The 19845-nt window shown below is 45.7% G+C and overlaps 1 protein-coding gene across 3 annotated transcripts in view; it reads left to right on the top strand.

Annotated features, from left to right (window-relative positions):
* The window catches only part of PAPPA2 (pappalysin 2), a 273265-nt gene that overhangs the window by 19722 nt on the left and 233698 nt on the right, over window positions 1-19845 (top strand). For all 3 annotated transcript variants that reach the window (XM_043569391.1, XM_043569393.1, XM_043569392.1), the window contains one exon: window positions 18351-19422. In XM_043569391.1, the coding sequence (XP_043425326.1) occupies window positions 18351-19422 (1072 nt within the window). The remainder of the gene's footprint in view (window positions 1-18350; window positions 19423-19845) is intronic.

The raw sequence follows: 19845 nt of genomic DNA on the forward strand, positions 1-19845 counted from the left end.
TAATGTAGTGGTTAGGCATTCAGGATCTGCAGGCAGGTGTTCTGGGCTTAAGCCCTTGACTAACTGTGTGAACTTGGCAGGTTAAAGTCCCCTCATTGGTAAAACTGGCATCACGACCATTTCTCTTTCATAGAATTGCTGTGATGATTAAATAAATTAATGCACAGCATGTGCTTAGCGCTGTGCCTGGGGCATAGTGTGAGGTCAGTCAGTGCTAGTTGCTATGTTCATCCTTCCATGGTGATGCGGTAGCACGGGAAGGACCCAAAGCCTTCAAGACACTGCCAGCCGATCAGACCGGGGCTGGCTCATGCCCCTCTTCTCTGAGGCCTCCTCTGTCCATTTTGGTCCATGCAGATTCGCTTTTTCCTGAGCTCCTACGTGTAGATGTGCACGTATATTCACTGTGACACAGTTGGGCTTTGAATTACTTGTAGCGAAATCTTGATACACTGGATTCCAACTACCCAGTATCCTCAACTAACCATCATGTTTTAGCGGTTCCACTTTTTTAGGAGATAGAAGCATATGATTGCAAGATGAATTCAAAGGAGGGATCTAGTAGAAACAAAACCTGCCCATCAAAGTGTAGGTTCAGCTCAATCCTTTCTACCCTCTGTGGACTGTCACAGGATGTGTAACAGTGAGAAGTGATGAGAAGGATGAGGACCTTGAAGTCCTTCAGGATGAGCCTAGAGATCCCAGGCATGGGCTCTCAGGACAACATGGGCCTGGTGACAACCCAGCCCAGCCTCTACTTCACAGATGGGAACATGAGGCCCAGAGAGGGAAAGGCACTTTCCAGACATCACACAGCAGTAGGCTGGGACCAGATTCCAAGTTTTTTGGTTCCCAATTTGGTAATATTTCAACTCTTCCAGGTTGCTTTTGGTCAATGTAAGTTTCTTGTTGGATGGGGAGCCTGGGTGGCTCAGTCGGTTAAGCTTCCGACTTCAGCTCTGGTCATGCTCTCACGGTTCCTGAGTTCCAGCCCCGCGTCGGGCTCTGTGCTGACAGCTCAGAGCCTGGAGCCTGCTTCCGATTCTGTGTCTCCCTCTCTGTCTCTGCCACTCCCCTGCTCACACTCTGTCTCTCTCTCTCAAAAATAAATAATAAACATTAAAAAAAATTAAATTTCTTAGTGGAAAACAGAAGAAAACATTTTAGAAAACCTTTCAATAAGAAAGGGAAAAAATATGATTTTAGTCCTCATTTAACCTGAAATGCCAATTAATCACCCATTTTCCTTGTTCTTTCTCTTTCTCATGCAGAGGCGAGGCAGCCAAAGCTGTGTCACAGCAGGGCTTGACTCATAGGTCAGCTTGAAGTGTTCTCTTTGAACACTGGGCTCTGAAGACTCACCTGGATTTAATTTGAGAGCACACACCCCGAAGTCTGGTTTTTTTCTTAGACTTTCAAACTGGTGGAAAAGGGAGCTCTGAGCCTTTAGGGTCTGATCGGCATAATATTTGGGTTTTGTGGGCCTTTGCACCCTAGAAAGCGGTCAGGGTCTCTGTGGGTTAATTTGTGACCACACGGTAGAGGCAAAAACGTTCAGATAGTATTAAGTATACATAGACAGTACGTGTTCATTGAGTGAATATGAGACGTGTTGGACGAGTACTTAATACTGTGATGTCTCGCTTTACGAAAACCTGATAGGCAAACGTCTGACCTTAGTTGACTGATAAGTTGGGAGGGTATTTTCATTGTACAAGGATCTTCTCCAAGCTTCCTTTGACTAAAGGCTCCTGCAGTGCCTCTGAATCAAGTATATATTTAACACCATTTAAACACTTCTTTGATTCTGTAAACCATACCTAGCGAATGAAATGGCAAAGCAAATTTTTGAGAGAGATCTCAAAATTATTTATTTGGCGGAGGAAAGGAGAAACCAGGATATTGGTGTTGGTGCTCTTCAGTTGGAATTTTAAGAGTTCTCAGAGGGACCTTGATAGAAATGGGATAAGGTTGCAGAAACAGGGCGGAAGCCCCCAGCTGTGGGTGCCCCTGTGACTCTGTCTCCCCCAAGACTGGCCTGTGCAAGGTACTAAAGTGTCTTCTCAAAGACCAAGAGATTCAAAACACTCCAGGGGTGGGATTTCCGATCATTCTCTTAGCTTTTGCACAGCCTACCTTCTGCATTTGGAGGCTGTGATCCTTTTTTCTTGGCTTGCTGGAATGCCAAGGACTTGCTTTCCTAGGGATGCCAGTCTGCATCCCTAGAACGTGTTCTGGCAGGCTGAGATGCGTCTGTTGTAGTCTAGGTGGGCTGTCGAGGGAAAAGGGGCCCAGCCCACACCCTCCCGAGGCAGACGCTCATCGCGCAAACCAGCCTTTCCTCGTTCAGGCATTGATGGCATGTTCGCGGAATCCAGAATCACAGGACCAGCGGAGTGTGTGAATGAATGCTCGGGAAATTCCATACTGTTCATTCTCAAAGGTTATTAAAAGTGGTCGAAATTATGTTCCCTCCCAAAAATTCATGTATTTAAAATTACTAATTAGGAGACCGTTTTCTTTTTTTTTACTGGGAATGAGTAGATGTAAGGAACATTTCATCACTTTTTAAACTTCAACTATTTATTTCTTTATGTGGGAGAAAAAGAATTTAAATGTCCTGAGATGTCCTGAGGTAATGATGATGTGGTCGCATCATCTCACAACCCTGGCTGGCAGTCCCAGAAACGGGGGCTCCAGCTGAGTTCTTTTCTGGGTCCTGACACTCTGGAACAAGGCAGAGGGAGAGCCACGATGGTGTCCACAGCCCATGTTCCTTGAGGGCAGCTCTGTAGGCCACTAAATGTGTGTCACCTCTGAGGCCTGACCTTCCGTCCGGAGCTCCATCGCAAGCAAAGAGGCCTCCTTCATAGAAATACTGGCGAATGTGTCTCCATTTGCTCTCCATGCAGTGCCTGGGGGTGGAAACCACCTGCCAAGGAAGGTCTGTCTGATTGCCACAGTCCCGTGGATCCCAGGAATACGACACCCCTGCCTCCACCTGAATAAAAACCAAGGTACCAGATGCATGTCAAGCTCCCCTCCAGACACTGGTGCTCTGGAGCATGGCATAAGGAGAGCATGAAGAGAGTGCCCACCATTCAGGGGTCTCTGGAAAGGAGACAGTCAGCCCCAAGATGCGTGTTTAATTGGAAGTCTGCCCCTTGGGCCACAGTCAGGAGGGTTAGCTAATCGGCCTCGTCCACAGAAAGACAAAGCTCCTGGGTCTGCTGCCTCTTGCTTTGTCCTACGGGTGGTAGCCGTTTAAGCACCCTTTCTCCCTTGGTACGGATCTGTGGGAGTCAGGATCATAAACTCACTGGCCACCAAAGCCTGACAATGTGTTCCCTGGCAACAGTGGCAGAAATCGGGACACCAGATAGGGGTATGTGTTTGGTGACACCATCATTACAGTCCCATGGGACCAGGGGACGCAAGCTCCCCTGACCTACGGAGCCAGGAGACCAAGGGGGCATCCCCTAGGCAGCAGCCGCAAAAATCAGGGCAACAGATGTGTCTGAAAGCTGCTTCCCGGGAGTTACTGGAGCTCAGGGCGCAGTAAAGAGCAGCACTGAGAGAGCCCAGCCAGTCTGCATCCCTAGAATGCGTTCTGGCAGGCTGCGATGCGCGTGGTACGTTGGACACCTGCCCCTCTGGCCAGCACTTGAATGTCAGCAGATGGGCTTCCTTCACTTGAAGTCTGGGCAACATTGGCTGCATCTGAGCTGGACTCTGGGCAGGTGAGTCAGAGCGCACCAACTCTTCGTGGATGGCTCTCAGATCGCTAGTCGTGTCTTGTCGGGACACAAGCCCCGTTGGTTTTCAAAGTTAGATGTTCTGGGGGGGGCTTGTCTCTCAAGCGTGTATCTTAAACGTTGGGGTACCCAGTGAGGGGCTGGAACCTTTCACCCCTCAGGGAGAACCTTTGGGCTTGAGTTCCCTCCTGGTTGTGGGTCACTATGCTGAAGATGGGGTTTGTGGTGAACCCGTCCCGCCCTCTCCTACCTGCTCGTTTGCCAGATGGATAGTTATCACTCAGCCAGGCTGTAGGTTTTTTATTTTTTTATTTTTTATTTTTTTTATTTTTATTTTTTTAATACGAAATTTCTTGTCAAATTGGTTTCCACACAACACCCAGTGCTCATCCCAACAGGCGCCCTCCTCAATGCCCATCCCCCATGGCTTTAGGTTTTGTAAAGAAGTGGTTCCACATGTAGCTGCAGAGCTGGTGTGTCTATGGGAGGAAGTGAATTCAGGGTCTTCCTGTGTTGCCATCTTAGACGTTTGCTGAGTTTCACCTCCAGCTCTCTTATTTTTGAAAATTTTATTTATTTACCCAGTTATTTATCTTTCAGTTTTATTGAGACGTAATTGACGTAAAGCACTATGTAAGTTTAAGGTCTACAGCGTAATGACTTGACTGTATATTATAAATTACCACAATACGTCTAGTTAACTTTCATCATCTCATATAGATACAAAAAGAAAAGAAAAGAAAAACGGGGAAAAAAGGTTTTTTTTCCCTTGTGATGGGAACTTTTAAGATCTATTCTCTTAGCAACTTTCAAATATACCTTACAGTGATGTGAACTATAGTCATCATGTTGTGTGTTATTTTCCCAGTACTTAATTTAACTTACAACTGGACGTTTGTACCTTTTGACCCCCCTTCATCCAATTCCCCCAGCCTCCCAAAAATGTTATTTCTGAAGGTAGAATAGTATTCTACCAAAAATATATTGTTTGGGTGGACTGTACTGTTTTTCTTTCATATATATATATATATGTATATATATATATATATTTTTTTTTTTAATGCTTACTCATTTTTTGAGAGAGAGAGAAGACAGAGCACGGCTGGGGGAGGGGCGGAGAGAGAGGGAGACACAGGATCCGAAGTGGGCTCCATACAGGGTCTGAGCTGTCAGCATAGAGCCCGACGCGGGGCTTGAACTCACGGACCTGATCATGACGTGAGCCGAAGTCGGACACTTAACCGACTGAGCCCCCAGGCGCAGTCATGGTTGAGGGTGGGAGTGGAGGAGCTTTATGTATCGAAGTCACTAGCTAGCTGAGCTCCATCCCTCACTCACTGCTGACAGAGGCCCATTCTCAAAGATCGTGATCTGCTCTCCTTTAGAAGCCGGCTACTTGTAGTGTGGTGTGAAGGCCAGGAGCGTCGGCTTCACCTGGAAGCTGGTTGGAAATACAGAATTTGAGGTGCCGCCCGGGTCCTACTGAATCAGAATCTGCATTTATTCGGGTCCCTGGGTTGTTCATACCCACAGCAACCCAAGTAAGTTGTTCAGTGAGATCTGAACAGCCCTGGACTAGAGTTGGCCTGTTAGGGGGTCTGTGGACCCTTTCAGCCTGAATTTGTAGGCAGACACTGTTGATTAAAGGTAAAAGGTGGTGGTGTTTGGATTTAGCTCCCTTGCTAGCTGCTTTCTGAGGTCCTGTGCGGACCATGGCTTCTGAGGTTGCAAATGCCTTTGGATTCTTGTCCCCGACCACCTCACTCTGTGCTTCCCCGCTCTCTCCTCTCCCTGCCAAGCTGCTGCATTGACTCTCACCCCTGCCTGAGCGGTCTCTGGAAAGCCAGGGAAGCCCCCCATCCCGGTTCTGACCATCTTTGCGCACAGCGAGAGCGTGACTAGGAGGAAGAGTGGACTGCGAGGAGATGTTGACAAATGTGCTGGGAAGATGCTAGTGAAACGTTCCCAGGAGGATTTTCCCACTCTGTGCTCTAATTTATAAAAGCTTGGACTCACAGATAAAAAGCTGCGCCTAATCCCGTCTGGAAGGAAAGTTATCTAGAGCAGCTGAAAAACACCTCCCTGGGCTGCTTTTTTCACTTTCTCCTCTTCCTGCTGACATGGCCCTGCTGTCTGCCAGGTTGTGTGGTCCTTGATGAATGGCCTGTCTCCTCCTCCTTGGTCCTTTCTGTTCCCCTCATGGCCTCTCTGGGGGGGTAAGCTGTTGGGTAAGTAGTTCTCCAGAAGGCAGTAGATATACGTGTCGGGTGGCTGGGGGGCGGGTGGGGGTGCAGGCCTAACATCCTGAGAAAAGACCTTGCCTTGTACCAGGTTGATTTATGGTCATGACCTAACCTGGCTCTGTTTTTTGCTCATTTTTCTCATAAAAACAAACTTGCACCATACAGCATGTTTTTTTAGTTACCAGAGCTGATGACACTGTGCATGACTCCTCTGTTTTGTTGAATAGAACTTCACCTTCCTGGAAGCTGATGGGCCTTCTGGGAGAAGCAGGACTCTCCCAACTGTTATTCTCCCAGAAGTGCAGAGAGAACTCTGCCGTGGGGCTTTCCTGAAAGTGACGTTCTGTGGCCATCCCTGTGCCAAGGGCAGGATTTCTGCCTGGACCTTACCTTATCTTCCACCACCTTGGCTTGTGGTTGTAGTTAAATGATCCCTTCTGTGGGGCTCTGCCATGGACAGGTACTCTCTCCAAAGTGAGGCTTTGCCCAAGAGAAGATGTCAGTCGGTTTTACTGCATGTGCTATAATGCATCTGTTAGGAGCCACAAGGAAGCAGCGTATTCTGCGAGGGTTGGGGAAAAGACGTCTAGCGTCACGGGACGTCCAGGCACTCACGGTTACACGGTGAAGAGAAAGCTCAGTCCCCGTTGTGTCATCCCTCTGGGTCACGTGCAGTTGTAGGGCTTTTGGGCCACACTGCCTGTCTGCCCCCCACCCCCCACCCCCAGCCTGGTGGCGAAGGCTTCTTCTCTGAGTCAAGACTCATGACTCAGTTTGACTTCCGGAACAGAGTCGGTGCAATGCGGGAACTACAACCCATTCCTCTCTTGACCCTGTGGGAAATTCATGGGTGTCCGAGACAGGCTCTTGCCCTCATGGCACCCTCAAATTGCTTGATGGTGTAAAGAAAATAGCACAGTAGCATGCAGCTCCCTGAGTCGCTCTGTGGGGCTGTCAAGGAAGGCTTCACAGACAAGGTGGAGCTCAGGCTGACTTCCAAAGGACATGCCCATGGGTGGCGGGCATTTCTCAGGAAGGGAGCTATATGGCATTATTTACGGGGCTAGAACGTTGATGTCAGAAAATGACATGTTGACTGGAGAGTGGGGTTTAATTGGGGGCGTGTAAGAGAATGAATCTCTGTGCATCCTTCTCGGCACTGGGCCTGCATAGCCTCTCATGGCCTTTTTTTTTTTCTTTTCCATTTACTTCAACAGTCTGAAATAAGTTCACATAATGTTCTTGAAACACAGATACTCCTTTGTTTTGAAAAAAGGGTATGAGATGCTCCTTTCCCCCTTTTGTCATTACCATAAAATAAGAATGCCAAGGACAGGTTGATTCCTGATAGTTCTCAGAAGATTTTTTTTTTTTAATCTCACTTTATATTGACTTTTATAACTCCTGGAGTCGATGATACTTTCCTCATAATTATGATGCCAAGAGCACTGTGGAAACGTAAGTCCCTCTGTCTGGTCAAAACCAACTGACGGAAGATCCCAGTAGGGGAGAGGGAAGATTTCTGGCGGATCCTTCTCCACCAGCGAGCGGGCAGAGCAGCTTGAGCAGATTGGTTGAGAGGTGGGGGCAGCTCCTACCTGGACCACCCACCTCCCTTTTCTGTTACATTCTCTTCTAATACAGGGTCCCCTTCCCCACTAATACCTAATGGGGAAACCAAGAAAAGGAGAAAGTGGGGGTGGAAGCGACTGGCTTGGGAGTTTTCAGTTAAAAATTTTTTTAAATGTTTATTTTTGAGAGAGAGAGAGAGAGAGAGAGAGAGAGAGAGAAGCTGAAGCAGGCTCCAGGCTCTGTCTACAGTGTCAGCACAGAGCCCGACACGGGGCTCGAACCCACAAACCACAAGATCATGAACTGCGCCCAATTACCGGTTGAGCCACCCAGGCGCCCCAGGGAGTTTTCCGTTGAGGGTTCTTTACGTGGGCCTCCCTTCCACCTTCAGTTGCTCTCCTGGCTTTGGGGTGAGAAACTCTGTGTTGCCTCAGGGTCCCCTAGAGTTGATGACTGAGTGTCATGTGTCACAGGAAGGCCTCTGGGACCACCCAGAAATCTTATGAAATTCAGCAAGCCCGCCTCTCAGTTTAGGTACTGGGCAACGTGGACATGTCAGGCAGCCGGCCAGTCTGTCTATCCCGCACGTGGTTTCTGGGGGTGGATGTTATCCTCCACGGTCCTTTAAGACCGATCCCAGTCGCCTTCAGAGTGGTCCGCATCTTTGTTGCTGCCACGCCCACCAGCAAACCACACCTTCAGAGTGGTCAGCCTGTGTTGCTGGTCTTGCTTCAAAGCAGTAACTGGACACTTGTTTCTCAATATTTGAGATACTTTAGTATCGTGGGAAAAGCTGGGGCTTTTTGGTCAAACAGACGTGGTTTTGGTCCCCGTCTCTGGCCCTTCCTAGATGATAGACTGTGGATGATTTGCTTAACTTCTATGATCCTCAGGTTTTAGTCTGTAACTGAGGATCATAAAATCAGCACGTACACTTGTGGTAGGGTTTAACAGGGGTGGCGCATGGTAGGTCTTTCGTAAAAGGTAGTTGAGGTCTCTTTATTTCCTCTTGTCATAAGCAGCAGATCTCCTGAGTGCAAAGAAAGAACCTAAGGAATGCAGAGAAGCAGGATTGTTCCTCGACAGGGGCCACATTGAAAAACTTACCCATTAAACAGTTGTCTGTAACTCTTCAGCTATGATGTTTGCCACTATTAAAATCTCTCACAATCACTCAGGGAGACTGTATCCCAGTTTGAAGAAGGCTTTTCTCCTTGACGGAAATGGATTCTATTAATACCAAACGCAACTTATAGTAATAGAGAACTGGATGCAAATGCTTTTTCCTGAAGACTCACAGGGGTACGTAGCTCTGTTAAGATACCCATGGTCTCTACAAATGAGTTTTGGAGTTTACAGCAGAAATACAATGAATCGGATGTACTCCTCCAGTTTACTTTCCTTTTTCTCAAACCTTATGTTAAATACAAGGTAGGGTGCTTGGACAATTGTCAATTTAGCAAACATTGATGCATAACGGGAGCCAGTTCTGAGCAAGAGCTGGAAGAATGATTCTTAAAGTTTTAAGATGACGTGGTCCAAATGTTTGGCCTCAGTACCACCACCATTTTTCAAGTTACATCATTCAATCTCATTTTTCCGACCCGTGGGCTATCCTAGTTCAGTCTGGTGTTGAGTGATTTCATAAGTCATGCTGAACGACTTGGTCCCTCTGTTCCTCCCAAGAATGTGACTTTGATGAATAAACACCAGTTATTACACTTTTGCTTTTATCACATATACATCCAAACTTGTAAAATCTCAGTGTTGCACAAGTTCAGAGTTGTACCATGTATAGTGTGTTGGCTTAGATTGGGTTGGTCTTATCAGCCTCCTCTCTGCTAGGCCGAGAAGAGAGAGGCCTGTTAAATGGGGATTTGGTCATTTTTCTTTTGAATCAAAGTCCATCTTGCTCCTACCTGATGGAGTTAAGAAAGCGGGTCTGGTGTCCCTCCTGAGAACGTGTACACAAGCTTGCAGGCAGCTCTGTGATCCCCTTTGTGGTCAAAAGGGCTGAACAGCAGATCTGAGGTGGACAAACTGTGCTGAACTGGCACGGTTGGTTACTGGATGCTTAAAGTGGATAGGCATTTTAAGGCTCAAAATCCAAAGTGGAGGCAACATTTATCCTTTATTTTTTTTAAGACAATATTTTTAGAAGTTTTAGGTATACAATAAAATTTTAGAGGAAGATACAGAGATTTCCCATATGTCTTCCGCCCTGACCATGCATGGGCTTTGCCATGATTGATGTCACTCACCAGCATGGTACAGCATGGTACATTTAATTTTTTTACCAAGAATGAACCTATATTGACACAGCATCATCACCAGTCCAGAGTTTACTTAAGGGTCACCCTTTGTATTGCAAATTCTTTGGGTTTGGACCAAGTAAAATGACATATATCCATCATGATAACATCACACAGATTATCTTCATTGCCCTAAAAATCTTCTCCACGCTGCCCGTTCATGTGTCTCCCCTCACCCCTGGCAATCACTGATCTTTTTAATATCTTCATAGTTTTGCCTTTTCCAGAATGTCATGTAGTTGGAATCATGCTGTATATAGATTATTAGATTGGCTTCTTTGACTTTGTAATATGCATTTATGCTTCCTCCATGTTTTGTTTTTTTTCATGGCTAGGTAGCTCATTTCTTTTTAGTGCTGAATAACATCCCATTGTGTGTCTACACCACAGTTAATTTATCTACTTACCTACTCAAGGACATCTTGGTTGCTCTCAAGATTTGGCAATTATGAATAAAGCTGCTCCAAACATCTGTGCGCAGGTTTTTGTGTGAACAGAGTTTTCAGTTCCTTTGGGTAAATATCAAAGAGTGTGATTTCTTGATCATATGATAAGAATATGTTTAATTTTTCTTTTTTTTTTTAATTTTTTTTAACGTTTATTTACTTTTGAGACAGAGAGAGACAGAGCATGAATGGGGGCAGGGTCAGAGAGAGAGACACAGAATCAGAAGCAGGCTCTAGGCTCTGAGCTGTCAGTCAGCACAGAGCCCGACGCAGGGCTCGAACTCGTGAACCACGAGATCATGACCTGAGCCGAAGTCAGACACTTAACCGACTGAGCCACCCAGGCGCCCCTGTTTAATTTTTCAAGAAGCCACCAAACTGTCCTCCAAAGCAGCTGTGCCATTTTGCATTTTCACCAGCAACGTAGGAGAGTTCCTGTTGTTCCAGATGTTCCTAGCATTTGGTGTCCGTGTTCTGGATTTTGGCTCTTCTACGACGTGTGTGGTGTTATCTCGTGGCTTCAGTTTGGCTTTCCCTGATGACAGATGATGTGGAATGTCTTTCCATATGTCTGTTTACCATTTGTAGGTCTTTGGTGACTTATATCTTATGATCTTTGGCCCACTTTGAAATTGGTTGTTTCTGTCATTACTGTTAAGCTTTACAAGTTCTTTGTGTGTCCTGGAGCAGAGTCCTTTATCAGATGTGACCTTTGCAAGTATTCTTTCCCAGCCTGTGACTTGTTTTCTCGTTGGTTTGATAGTGTCTTTAGCAGTGCAATAGTTTTTATATTTATTTTTAATCGAGTCTTGTTGGTAAACTATTTCTTTCGTGGGTCATGTTTTGGTGTTGCAGCTAAAAAAGTCATCACCAAATCCAAGGTCGTCTAGGTTTTCTCCTGTTATCATCCAGGATTTTTATAGTTTTACATTTTGCGTGTCGGTCTATGATCCGTTTTGAGTTAATTTTGGTAAAGACTCTAAGGTCTGTGTCTAGCTTTATATTTTTGCATGTGGACTCATTGATCCAGCACTGTTTGTCGAAGAGACTGTCTTCGCTCTCTTGTATTGCTTTTGCTCCTGGTCAAAGATCAGTTGACTCAATTTATGTGGGTGTATTTCTGGGCTTCCTGTCTTGTTTCAATGATCTGTAGGTCTACTCTTTCACTAATACCACACTGTCTTGATTACTGTGGCTTTATAGTAAGTCTTGAAGTGACATTTCCTCCTTTTAAGTGATAAGAAGATCATATCACCAGCAAAGCACACACATCTACTTTACTAGTCAGAGGGAGAAGGAGACACTTGGCAGCTTGTGTCTGTTTTCCTTGTCGGTCTTTACCGTGGTGGAGCTGGCTCACATGGGCTCACCAGAACTGACAGGACACACTGAAAAGGAAAACAATATAAGACCACGACACCTCAGCTCTAGTGTATTCTCTGCACCCAGCCTGACACCCGACTTCTCAGAGCCTCGGTATCTTCATCTGTACAATGAGGTGACCATTATCCTGCCGAGCTCATAAGACGGCTTTACCGTTTGAATGATAGTTACACCAGATTGCTTTGGAAAGCTCAAATATAAATCGGAGTTACCTTTTTTTTTAAATGTTTACTTATTTATTTTGAGAGAGAGAGAGGGAGAGAGAGAGAAACCCGAGCAGGCTCCACCCTGTCAGCGCAGAGTCCGAAGTGGGGCTTGACCTCACAAACCGTGAGATCGTGACCTGAGCTGAAGTCAAGAGTCGGGATGCTTAACTGCCAGACCCACCCATGTGCCCCAAATGGGAGATATCTTTACATGCTAAGAAGTAAGAGAAAAAACACAAAAAGAACACCACATCCCAATTTAGAAGACTCAGCTGAAGTGGATATTTGATATAAGGAATTTTACAGTAAATGCTTCTGGGTGAATGGTCATGACCTTCGCTCTGGGAATGTCTGAACTTCCACCTTGGAGTTCCTTGGCTTTAGGTCTCCCTAACCTTTTCAAACAATCCGACTGTGAACAGAGTACCCCTAGTTTCATTAGGCAGATTTGGATACAATCAAATTATTAACAAGGTGGGTCAGTGCTAGAAAGCTGCCATTTAATAACTTCAGGGAGAATTTCTGCCATATCATCTCCATATTTTAATAAAGAGGTTCTTTTGCTGTTCACATGACTATACTAACCGTCAGCATATCTCACTGTAGTTCCTTATTTAAGGCTTATCTCTCGCACTGTACCGAATGCTCCATGATGTCAAATAACCATTTGATCACTAGAAATCCCCAGCACAAATACTGAGATCGTCAGCTAGTACTGGTTCATAAATATCTCCTGAGCAAGTGCGTGGGCAGACTGACTACACGGAACTCTTGTAGCGTTCATGTATTTCTTGTGCGACATTTGTCCATCTGCAGGCTTTGGAAAGTTCCGTAACTACAGTTGGACCAAGTGTGCAGGGCAAGGCCAGCCATGGGGTGTTTCATGCTGCCTCTCCTCTGTGTGCTCTTGGGATATCAGAGGCATTTGGCAGCAGTAGGGAAATCTTCAGCTAGTCCCTAACTTCCTCAGTCCAAGGCCCTTACTGTGTTATGCACGACCTGCTTTGACCTGTTTCCACCCCTGGTGCCTTCCATCTTGCTGTCCCCACTGTGTAGAGTGATCCATAATTCTTTTTCCTGGCCAACTCTTCCCCACTCTTCAAGAGCAGGTATCAGTCTTCTCCCCTTAGGAGACTGGACTGTATGAGATCAGGCTTTGTCTTCACTCACCTATGTATTCCTTGATCTTAAGTCCTGATAAGTTGAAGTCATCTCATAATATTTCCAATCACCCATGAGACTATAAATCCTCAAGGGCAAAGACTGCTTTTTCTTCCAAAGCTGAAATGAGTTGCTATGTCTGGCATGAATGGGATGGTCAGTAAATGTTTGATGAACAGAAATGACTAATTCCAAGTGAAATTTCATTTTCCACAAGGAGCAAGACAGTGAGATGAAATGCGAATCCAGTGTGGTTTAATAGGGTGACGGTCCTTCAAGTGACCAAGACAATCCTCTCCTCACCAGCTAGGGCTGAAGCATGGAGCTTCAAGTTACAGATTCAGAGGTGGGGTTACGTCTGTGTTTGAGCAGAGGCTTCAATGTCAGCCTAACTGTACTGGTTTATTCAGTCCCAAGAGATAAGAGAATCATACTTTTCTATCCATGTCCTCTACATTGGAGGAAGGGATGATTACTAGTATGGACTATAGACAATGTGGGAGGATAGAAATATTTGCTTACTTTGGCCTTGGGAATTTTGAAAATCCTCACAAGGAAGGACTCAAGATTTTATGAAAGAAGTTGGGGCTGATGGCAGTGATTATCAGGGAGACGTTAGCCACAGTGCCACAGTTTCTTCTTTTGGAGTAATCTTTCACCGGGAGTGGGGGATATTTATTTTCATTTCAGTAGTCTTAAATATGAGTTTTATTACGATAATAAAAAGCCCCAACTAATTATCAGTTCCTCAACAATCAATTAGCCACGGTCGCTGTCAGTATCATATCTGTGCACTATTCCTAACAAGCCCTTATTTTTTTCAGCTGCCTCTCATTCCATTCATTTGCTGAATTAATGAGCAAGTATGTACGATGGTTGTACAGGTTGTACCCAAACGCCTGATCACATGCGATTCTTAAATAAATGGCTTAAAGCAGCTTCAGACGAGCTTTCCGCTTTCATGTCTGATTTAACTTACCATTGATAACCGTCTTTCCAATCCCAACTTCTGTCTTCTGCATTTCCATACATGAGGCAGCAGTGAGAAGACGGGCTTCTTTTGTAAATACGTTGGGTAGCAGAAGCTGTCAGCATAGGTTTGCAAGAACCTGTATCTGTAAAAGTTTCACATGTGGTTCTGATCCGCAGCTGTGGCTGATAACATTGGTGTCTTAGTTTGGGTTGCTCGAACAAATACACCATCGACTAGGTGGCTTAAAGAAAAGCAATTTTTTTTCTCACGGTTCTGGCGGCTGGCAAGTGTAAAATCATGACGCCAGCAGATTCAGTGTCTGGTAAAATCCTCTAAGTGGTTTGCAGGTGACCCTTCCTTGTGTCCTCATGTGGCAGGGGGCTAGCTCTCTTCTGCTTCTTGGAAGGACACTAATCCAAGGGCTCCTGGGGGGCTCAGTCAGTTAAGCATCCAACGTTGGCTTGTGGTTCGTGAGTTCGAGCCCACGTCGGGCTCTGTGCTGACACCTTAGAGTCTGGAGCCCGCTTCGGATTCTGTGTTTCCCTCTCTCTCTTGGCCCCTCCCCTACTCATGCTCTCTCTGTGTCTCTCAAAACAAGTAAACATTAAAAAGTAAAAGGAAAAATAAAATAAAAATAAAATGCAGTCATCTAAGCACTGAGTGAGATTTCTCATACGCTACTTGGACATCTTATTAAATTAGAGAGCAAAGGATAATTACTTTGGTAATCATTTAAAAAGTAATACTTGCATCATATTTGCTACAGCTCCCAACTAAAATGACTATTTTAGTGCTTTTGTTGTATAAATCTTTTCTAATATAATTACTAACACTTGGATTAATCAGATCTAGACTAGTATGACAAAATTACATCTTCTGTGTCATTCTCAAGAAGTTAGAAATATCATTTTAGACACACTATTAATAATTTTATAGCTTCCTATGAGATAAATAAGTAGAAACAATTATTTTATTGATGCTAAAATGGAAGTTCTAAGAAAAGTAAATAAAAGTGTTCAAAATTGCAACTAGATGCCAAATATAAATTATCTGTTAATTTATATATGAAGCCTAATAATTTATACCTCAACTCACATATAGACAGACCTTGACTTATATTGGTTCAACTTATGATTTTTTTTAAAGTTTATTTATTTATTTTGAGAGAGAAAGAGAGAGAGCAAGGGAAGGGCAGAGAGAGGGAGAGACAGAGTCCCAGGCAGGCTCTGGGCCGACAGCCCCGACACAGGGCTCTAAGTCATGAACCATGAGATCACGACCTGAGATGAGATAAGGAGTCGAAAGCTTAACCACCTGAGCTGCCCAGGCACCCCTCAACTTATGATTCTTTGACTTTATGATGTTGTGAAAGTGACACACATTCAGTAGCAACTGTACTTTTTGAATACTGAATTTGGAGCTTTTCTCGGGCTGACAGTAGATGGTCCAATACTATCTCGTGATGCTGGGTGGCAGGTATGTGGCTCCAGTGAGCCACATGCTCACAAGGGTAAACAGCTAATACTCTTCCAGCCAGTCTGTATCCATATGACCATTCTGTGTTTCACTGGCAGTGCGGTATTCAATAAGTTCCACGAGGTATTTGACACTCTATTGTAAAATAGTCATTGTGTTAGATGATTTTGCTCAAGTGTAAGCTAACGTAGGTGAGGCCTGAGATGTGGGGGCGAGGCTAGGCTAAGCTGTGATGTTCAGTAGGGCAGGTACATTAAATGCATTTTCAACTTAGGATTAGTTGATAACGAAGTAACTCCGTCATAAGTCAGGAAAGATCTGTAGACACATCTATTTATGTGTAACAAATATGAAATAGCCTCTCCAATTCTTCCTCTTAAAAGCCAGCAGATATTTGCTAGTTGAGAGATTAGTAACTCTATGGTCCTGATATTAAATATTAAGTATTGTAGTACATTTGTTCATAGGTCAGCAGATGGACATAATTAAGGCTAAATGTACTTATCAAAATAAGTTAACCAAATTGAAACTCTGAAGCAGGGAGCTTACTATTGACCTCATTAGATTTGTCTGCCCTGTTGAAAGTCTACTCCATACAAGAATCTGTTAATGTAGGAGCTCTTATGCTCCTTTACCAGACAGACCTCAGTGTGAAAACAACACCCTCCTCAATGAATAAAACTGGAACATCATGATTGCATTATACCTAGTCCTCACCAGGACTTCAAAGTCTAACCGTTAGCGTTGCTTTTGTTAAAAAGAATGTCTTGTTTATTTTTATTTTTATTATTTTTACTAATTTTTAAATGTTTGGTTTTGAGGGGGGGGCAAGGGAGGGGCAGAAAGAGAGGGAGACCCAGAATCCGAAGCAGGCTCCAGGCTCCGAGCTGTCAGCACAGAGCCCAATGCAAGGCTTGAACTCCCGGACTGTGAGATCATGACCTGAGCTGAAGTCAGATGCTTAACCAACTGAGCTACTCTGACCCTGTCTTGTTATTTTATTTATTTTTATTTTATTCTATTTTATTTTTTTAGATCACAAGTTACTGATTTATACTAGAGACAGAAGAAAAAATTTTCTAGCATTTATGAAAAAGTAGCGACTTTTACAAACACTTGACTGGAATCAGAACAGGAGGCCTCATGGCTTTTAAGTCCTGACTCTCCATAGAGAACTACTGTTTGGGTTGGATTGTATAGGAGCTCAGGGTAAGAAATGCAATTCTTATAACCAGGTTGGGGGAGAACAACTTGTGCTGTTAGCCTCAGATATGTGATCCAAAGGCTAGCAGACTTCTTCATCATTTATTCATTTTTTTAAACATTTGTTTTTTTTTTTTTTAATTTTTTTTTTTTCAACGTTTATTTATTTTTGGGACAGAGAGAGACAGAGCATGAACGGGGGAGGGGCAGAGAGAGAGGGAGACACAGAATCGGAAACAGGCTCCAGGCTCTGAGCCATCAGCCCAGAGCCTGACGCGGGGCTCGAACTCACGGACCGCGAGATCGTGACCTGGCTGAAGTCGGACGCTTAACCGACTGCGCCACCCAGGCGCCCCTAAACATTTGTTTTTGAATGCGTATTTATTTTTGAGAGAGAGAGAGAACACAAGCAGAGGTTGGGGCGGAGAGATCAGGAGACACAGAATCCAAAGTAAGCTCCAGACTCTGAGCTGTCAGCACAGAGCCTGATACGGGGCTTGAACTCATGAACTGAGAGATCATGACCTGAACTGAAGTCAGATGCTGAACCAACTGAGCCACCCAGGCGCCCCTCATTTAGTCATTATTTAAAGAAATGTTTGTTAAGCATTTCTTACGTGAATATACTGCCTCTGTGTAACTTACAAGTAAAGTTTGCTCCCAAGACTCTACCTACATACTAGTAGTAGAAGAGGTGCTGGGAAGGGATGGTGGGTTCGTAACTGCAGATGGGTTGCTGGGAATATTCAAGGCGTCCAAATTGCTTTCGGGATTCCTCTTTTATATGTGGTTGTGTTCTATCTGACTCCTTTTTCCTGCTTCCAACACATTGACGATCTAGCTGTCTCCAAGCATCCCCCTCTTTGTTTATTCAGTAAGTAAGGCGGTCAAGTAGTGTGTGGTATGGAACTTCAGCTTCATTTATCCTGTAGAGTTTCACTTCTATACTGTGGTGGGCATCACCAGTTATAGAACAATCATTCTTATAACTGCCTTGACTGTTCTTTTCAGTCTGGGACTACGGGGCAGTGCAGAAGCTGGGGAACGGTTGTTCACTGTGGATGGGTGTCCTTGCACTAGAGGGGATAGTGGGCTAGGAATGATGTCTGTTACAGTGTTCTATGAGAGACTTCCCGGTTCACCAACTCCTTCCTGTCCCCTGTGGGAATCATCATTTCAATATTCAAATGAGAACAAAGGACCTTTTGAGGGAGTGGGAGATGACCATTTTTCCTAGAAACTGTGACTGCCCCCACCCTGTGGCTTCTGAGGAAGTGGGGGGAAGATGTGGACTCAGCACGAGGAACATTTGTGACAAATTCTAGAGCACATTTATCACTTGCATTAGACATCGTCTTTTTCACTTCTATTCTGATGACTGAAAAATACCAGAATGAGTTAAATTGGACCAAATCTCAAGTCAGATTCCTTCTGGGGATCGAAGTTGCCAGAATGGCCTGCTCTGGGTTACTGGATAGGCATCTCAGGTGGGGAATCTGTATCACTTATTTTTTTCCCCCTAAAAACCTACATTCTTGCTATTTATATGGGTTTTCTTCTCCCTTTCTCCATCCCCTTTGTATCTGGTATTTCTCCCCCCGATTCTTCCTTCTTTCCCAGGTGTGTTTGATAACTGCTCCCACACTGTCAGTGACAAGGGCTGGGCCCTAGGGATCCGCTCAGGGAAGGACATAGGAAGGCGAGACGCTCGCTTCTTCTTCTCCCTTCGCACCGACCGTGTGAAGAAAGCCACCATTGTGACTGGCAACAGTCGCTACCAACCAGGCACATGGACACACGTGGCAGCCACCTATGATGGACATCGTATGGCTCTGTATGTGGATGGCACTCGGGTGGCCAGTAGCCCAGAGCAATCTGGTCCCCTGAACAGCCCCTTCATGGCATCCTGTCGCTCTTTGCTTCTGGGGGGGGATAGCTCTGAGGACGGCCGATATTTTCGTGGACACCTAGGCACCCTGGTCTTCTGGTCGACCGCCCTCCCGCAAAGCCATCTCCGGCACAGTCCTCAGCGTCCAGCTGGAGTGGAAGAATTGGCCTCCCTCCTCCTGACAGCCAGTTTTGAGCCCTTGGAAGAACAGTGGGTCCCCTTTAGAGATGGGGAGTTCCCACGGCGTGAGGTTCTGCATGGCTTTGAGCCTGAGCCTGAGATTGTGTCACCTCTGAAGCCCCCACTCTGTGGACGGACGGCTTGCGACAACGTGGAGCTGATCTCCCACTACAACGGGCACCGGCCCCTCCAGGGAGAGAAGGTGATCCGCTACCGAGTGGTAAACATCTGTGACGATGAGGGCCTGAACCCCACCGTGAGCGAGGAGCAGATCAGCCGGCAGCACAAGGCGCTGAACCATGCCTTCAGCCGCTACAACATCAGCTGGCAGCTGAGCGTCCACCAGGTCCACAACTCCACCCTGCGCCACCGGGTTGTGCTTGTGAACTGCGAGCCCAGCAAGATTGGCAATGACCACTGTGACCCTGAGTGTGAGCACCCTCTCACAGGCTATGACGGGGGCGACTGCCGCCTGCATGGCCGGTGCTACTCCTGGAACCGCAGGGACGGGCTCTGCCACGTGGAGTGCAACAACATGCTGAATGACTTTGACGATGGGGACTGCTGCGACCCTGAGGTGGCTGATGTGCACAAGACCTGCTTCGACCCCGACTCACCCAAGAGGTAAGGGACTGGGGCTTGGGGTGTCCTGCTCGTGGGATGCATTTCTCGCATTACACGTCCCACCGGACGTTAATGATTGCATTTTTGCGAAGTACTAGGTGTCAGGTAATTAGGGACACAGGGATGGCGAGGACAACCGACAGCCCTCCCAGAACTCGTTTTCTGTGGAGCAGACGACATGTGCATGGTGTAAAGTGTGCCCGAAGGTGTACACACCAGCTGCTTGAGGCACAGGAAAGCCAAACAACTTAGTCTACCCGAGGAAGCGAGGGGATCTGCAGAGAGTGAATAAGGTAAACTTCGGTAGACACCAGTCAGCACCAACCATCCACGATCGTTCTTCCTATAGTCTTAGGCTCCTAAGAGAGTAACAGAGATCCGGGAAGAGGTCTCATGTGTGTGTAGTCTCTTGTGCAGCTTGAA

The sequence above is a fragment of the Prionailurus bengalensis genome, chromosome E4 (assembly GCF_016509475.1).
Source record: "Prionailurus bengalensis isolate Pbe53 chromosome E4, Fcat_Pben_1.1_paternal_pri, whole genome shotgun sequence".
Taxonomy (NCBI): domain Eukaryota; kingdom Metazoa; phylum Chordata; class Mammalia; order Carnivora; family Felidae; genus Prionailurus; species Prionailurus bengalensis.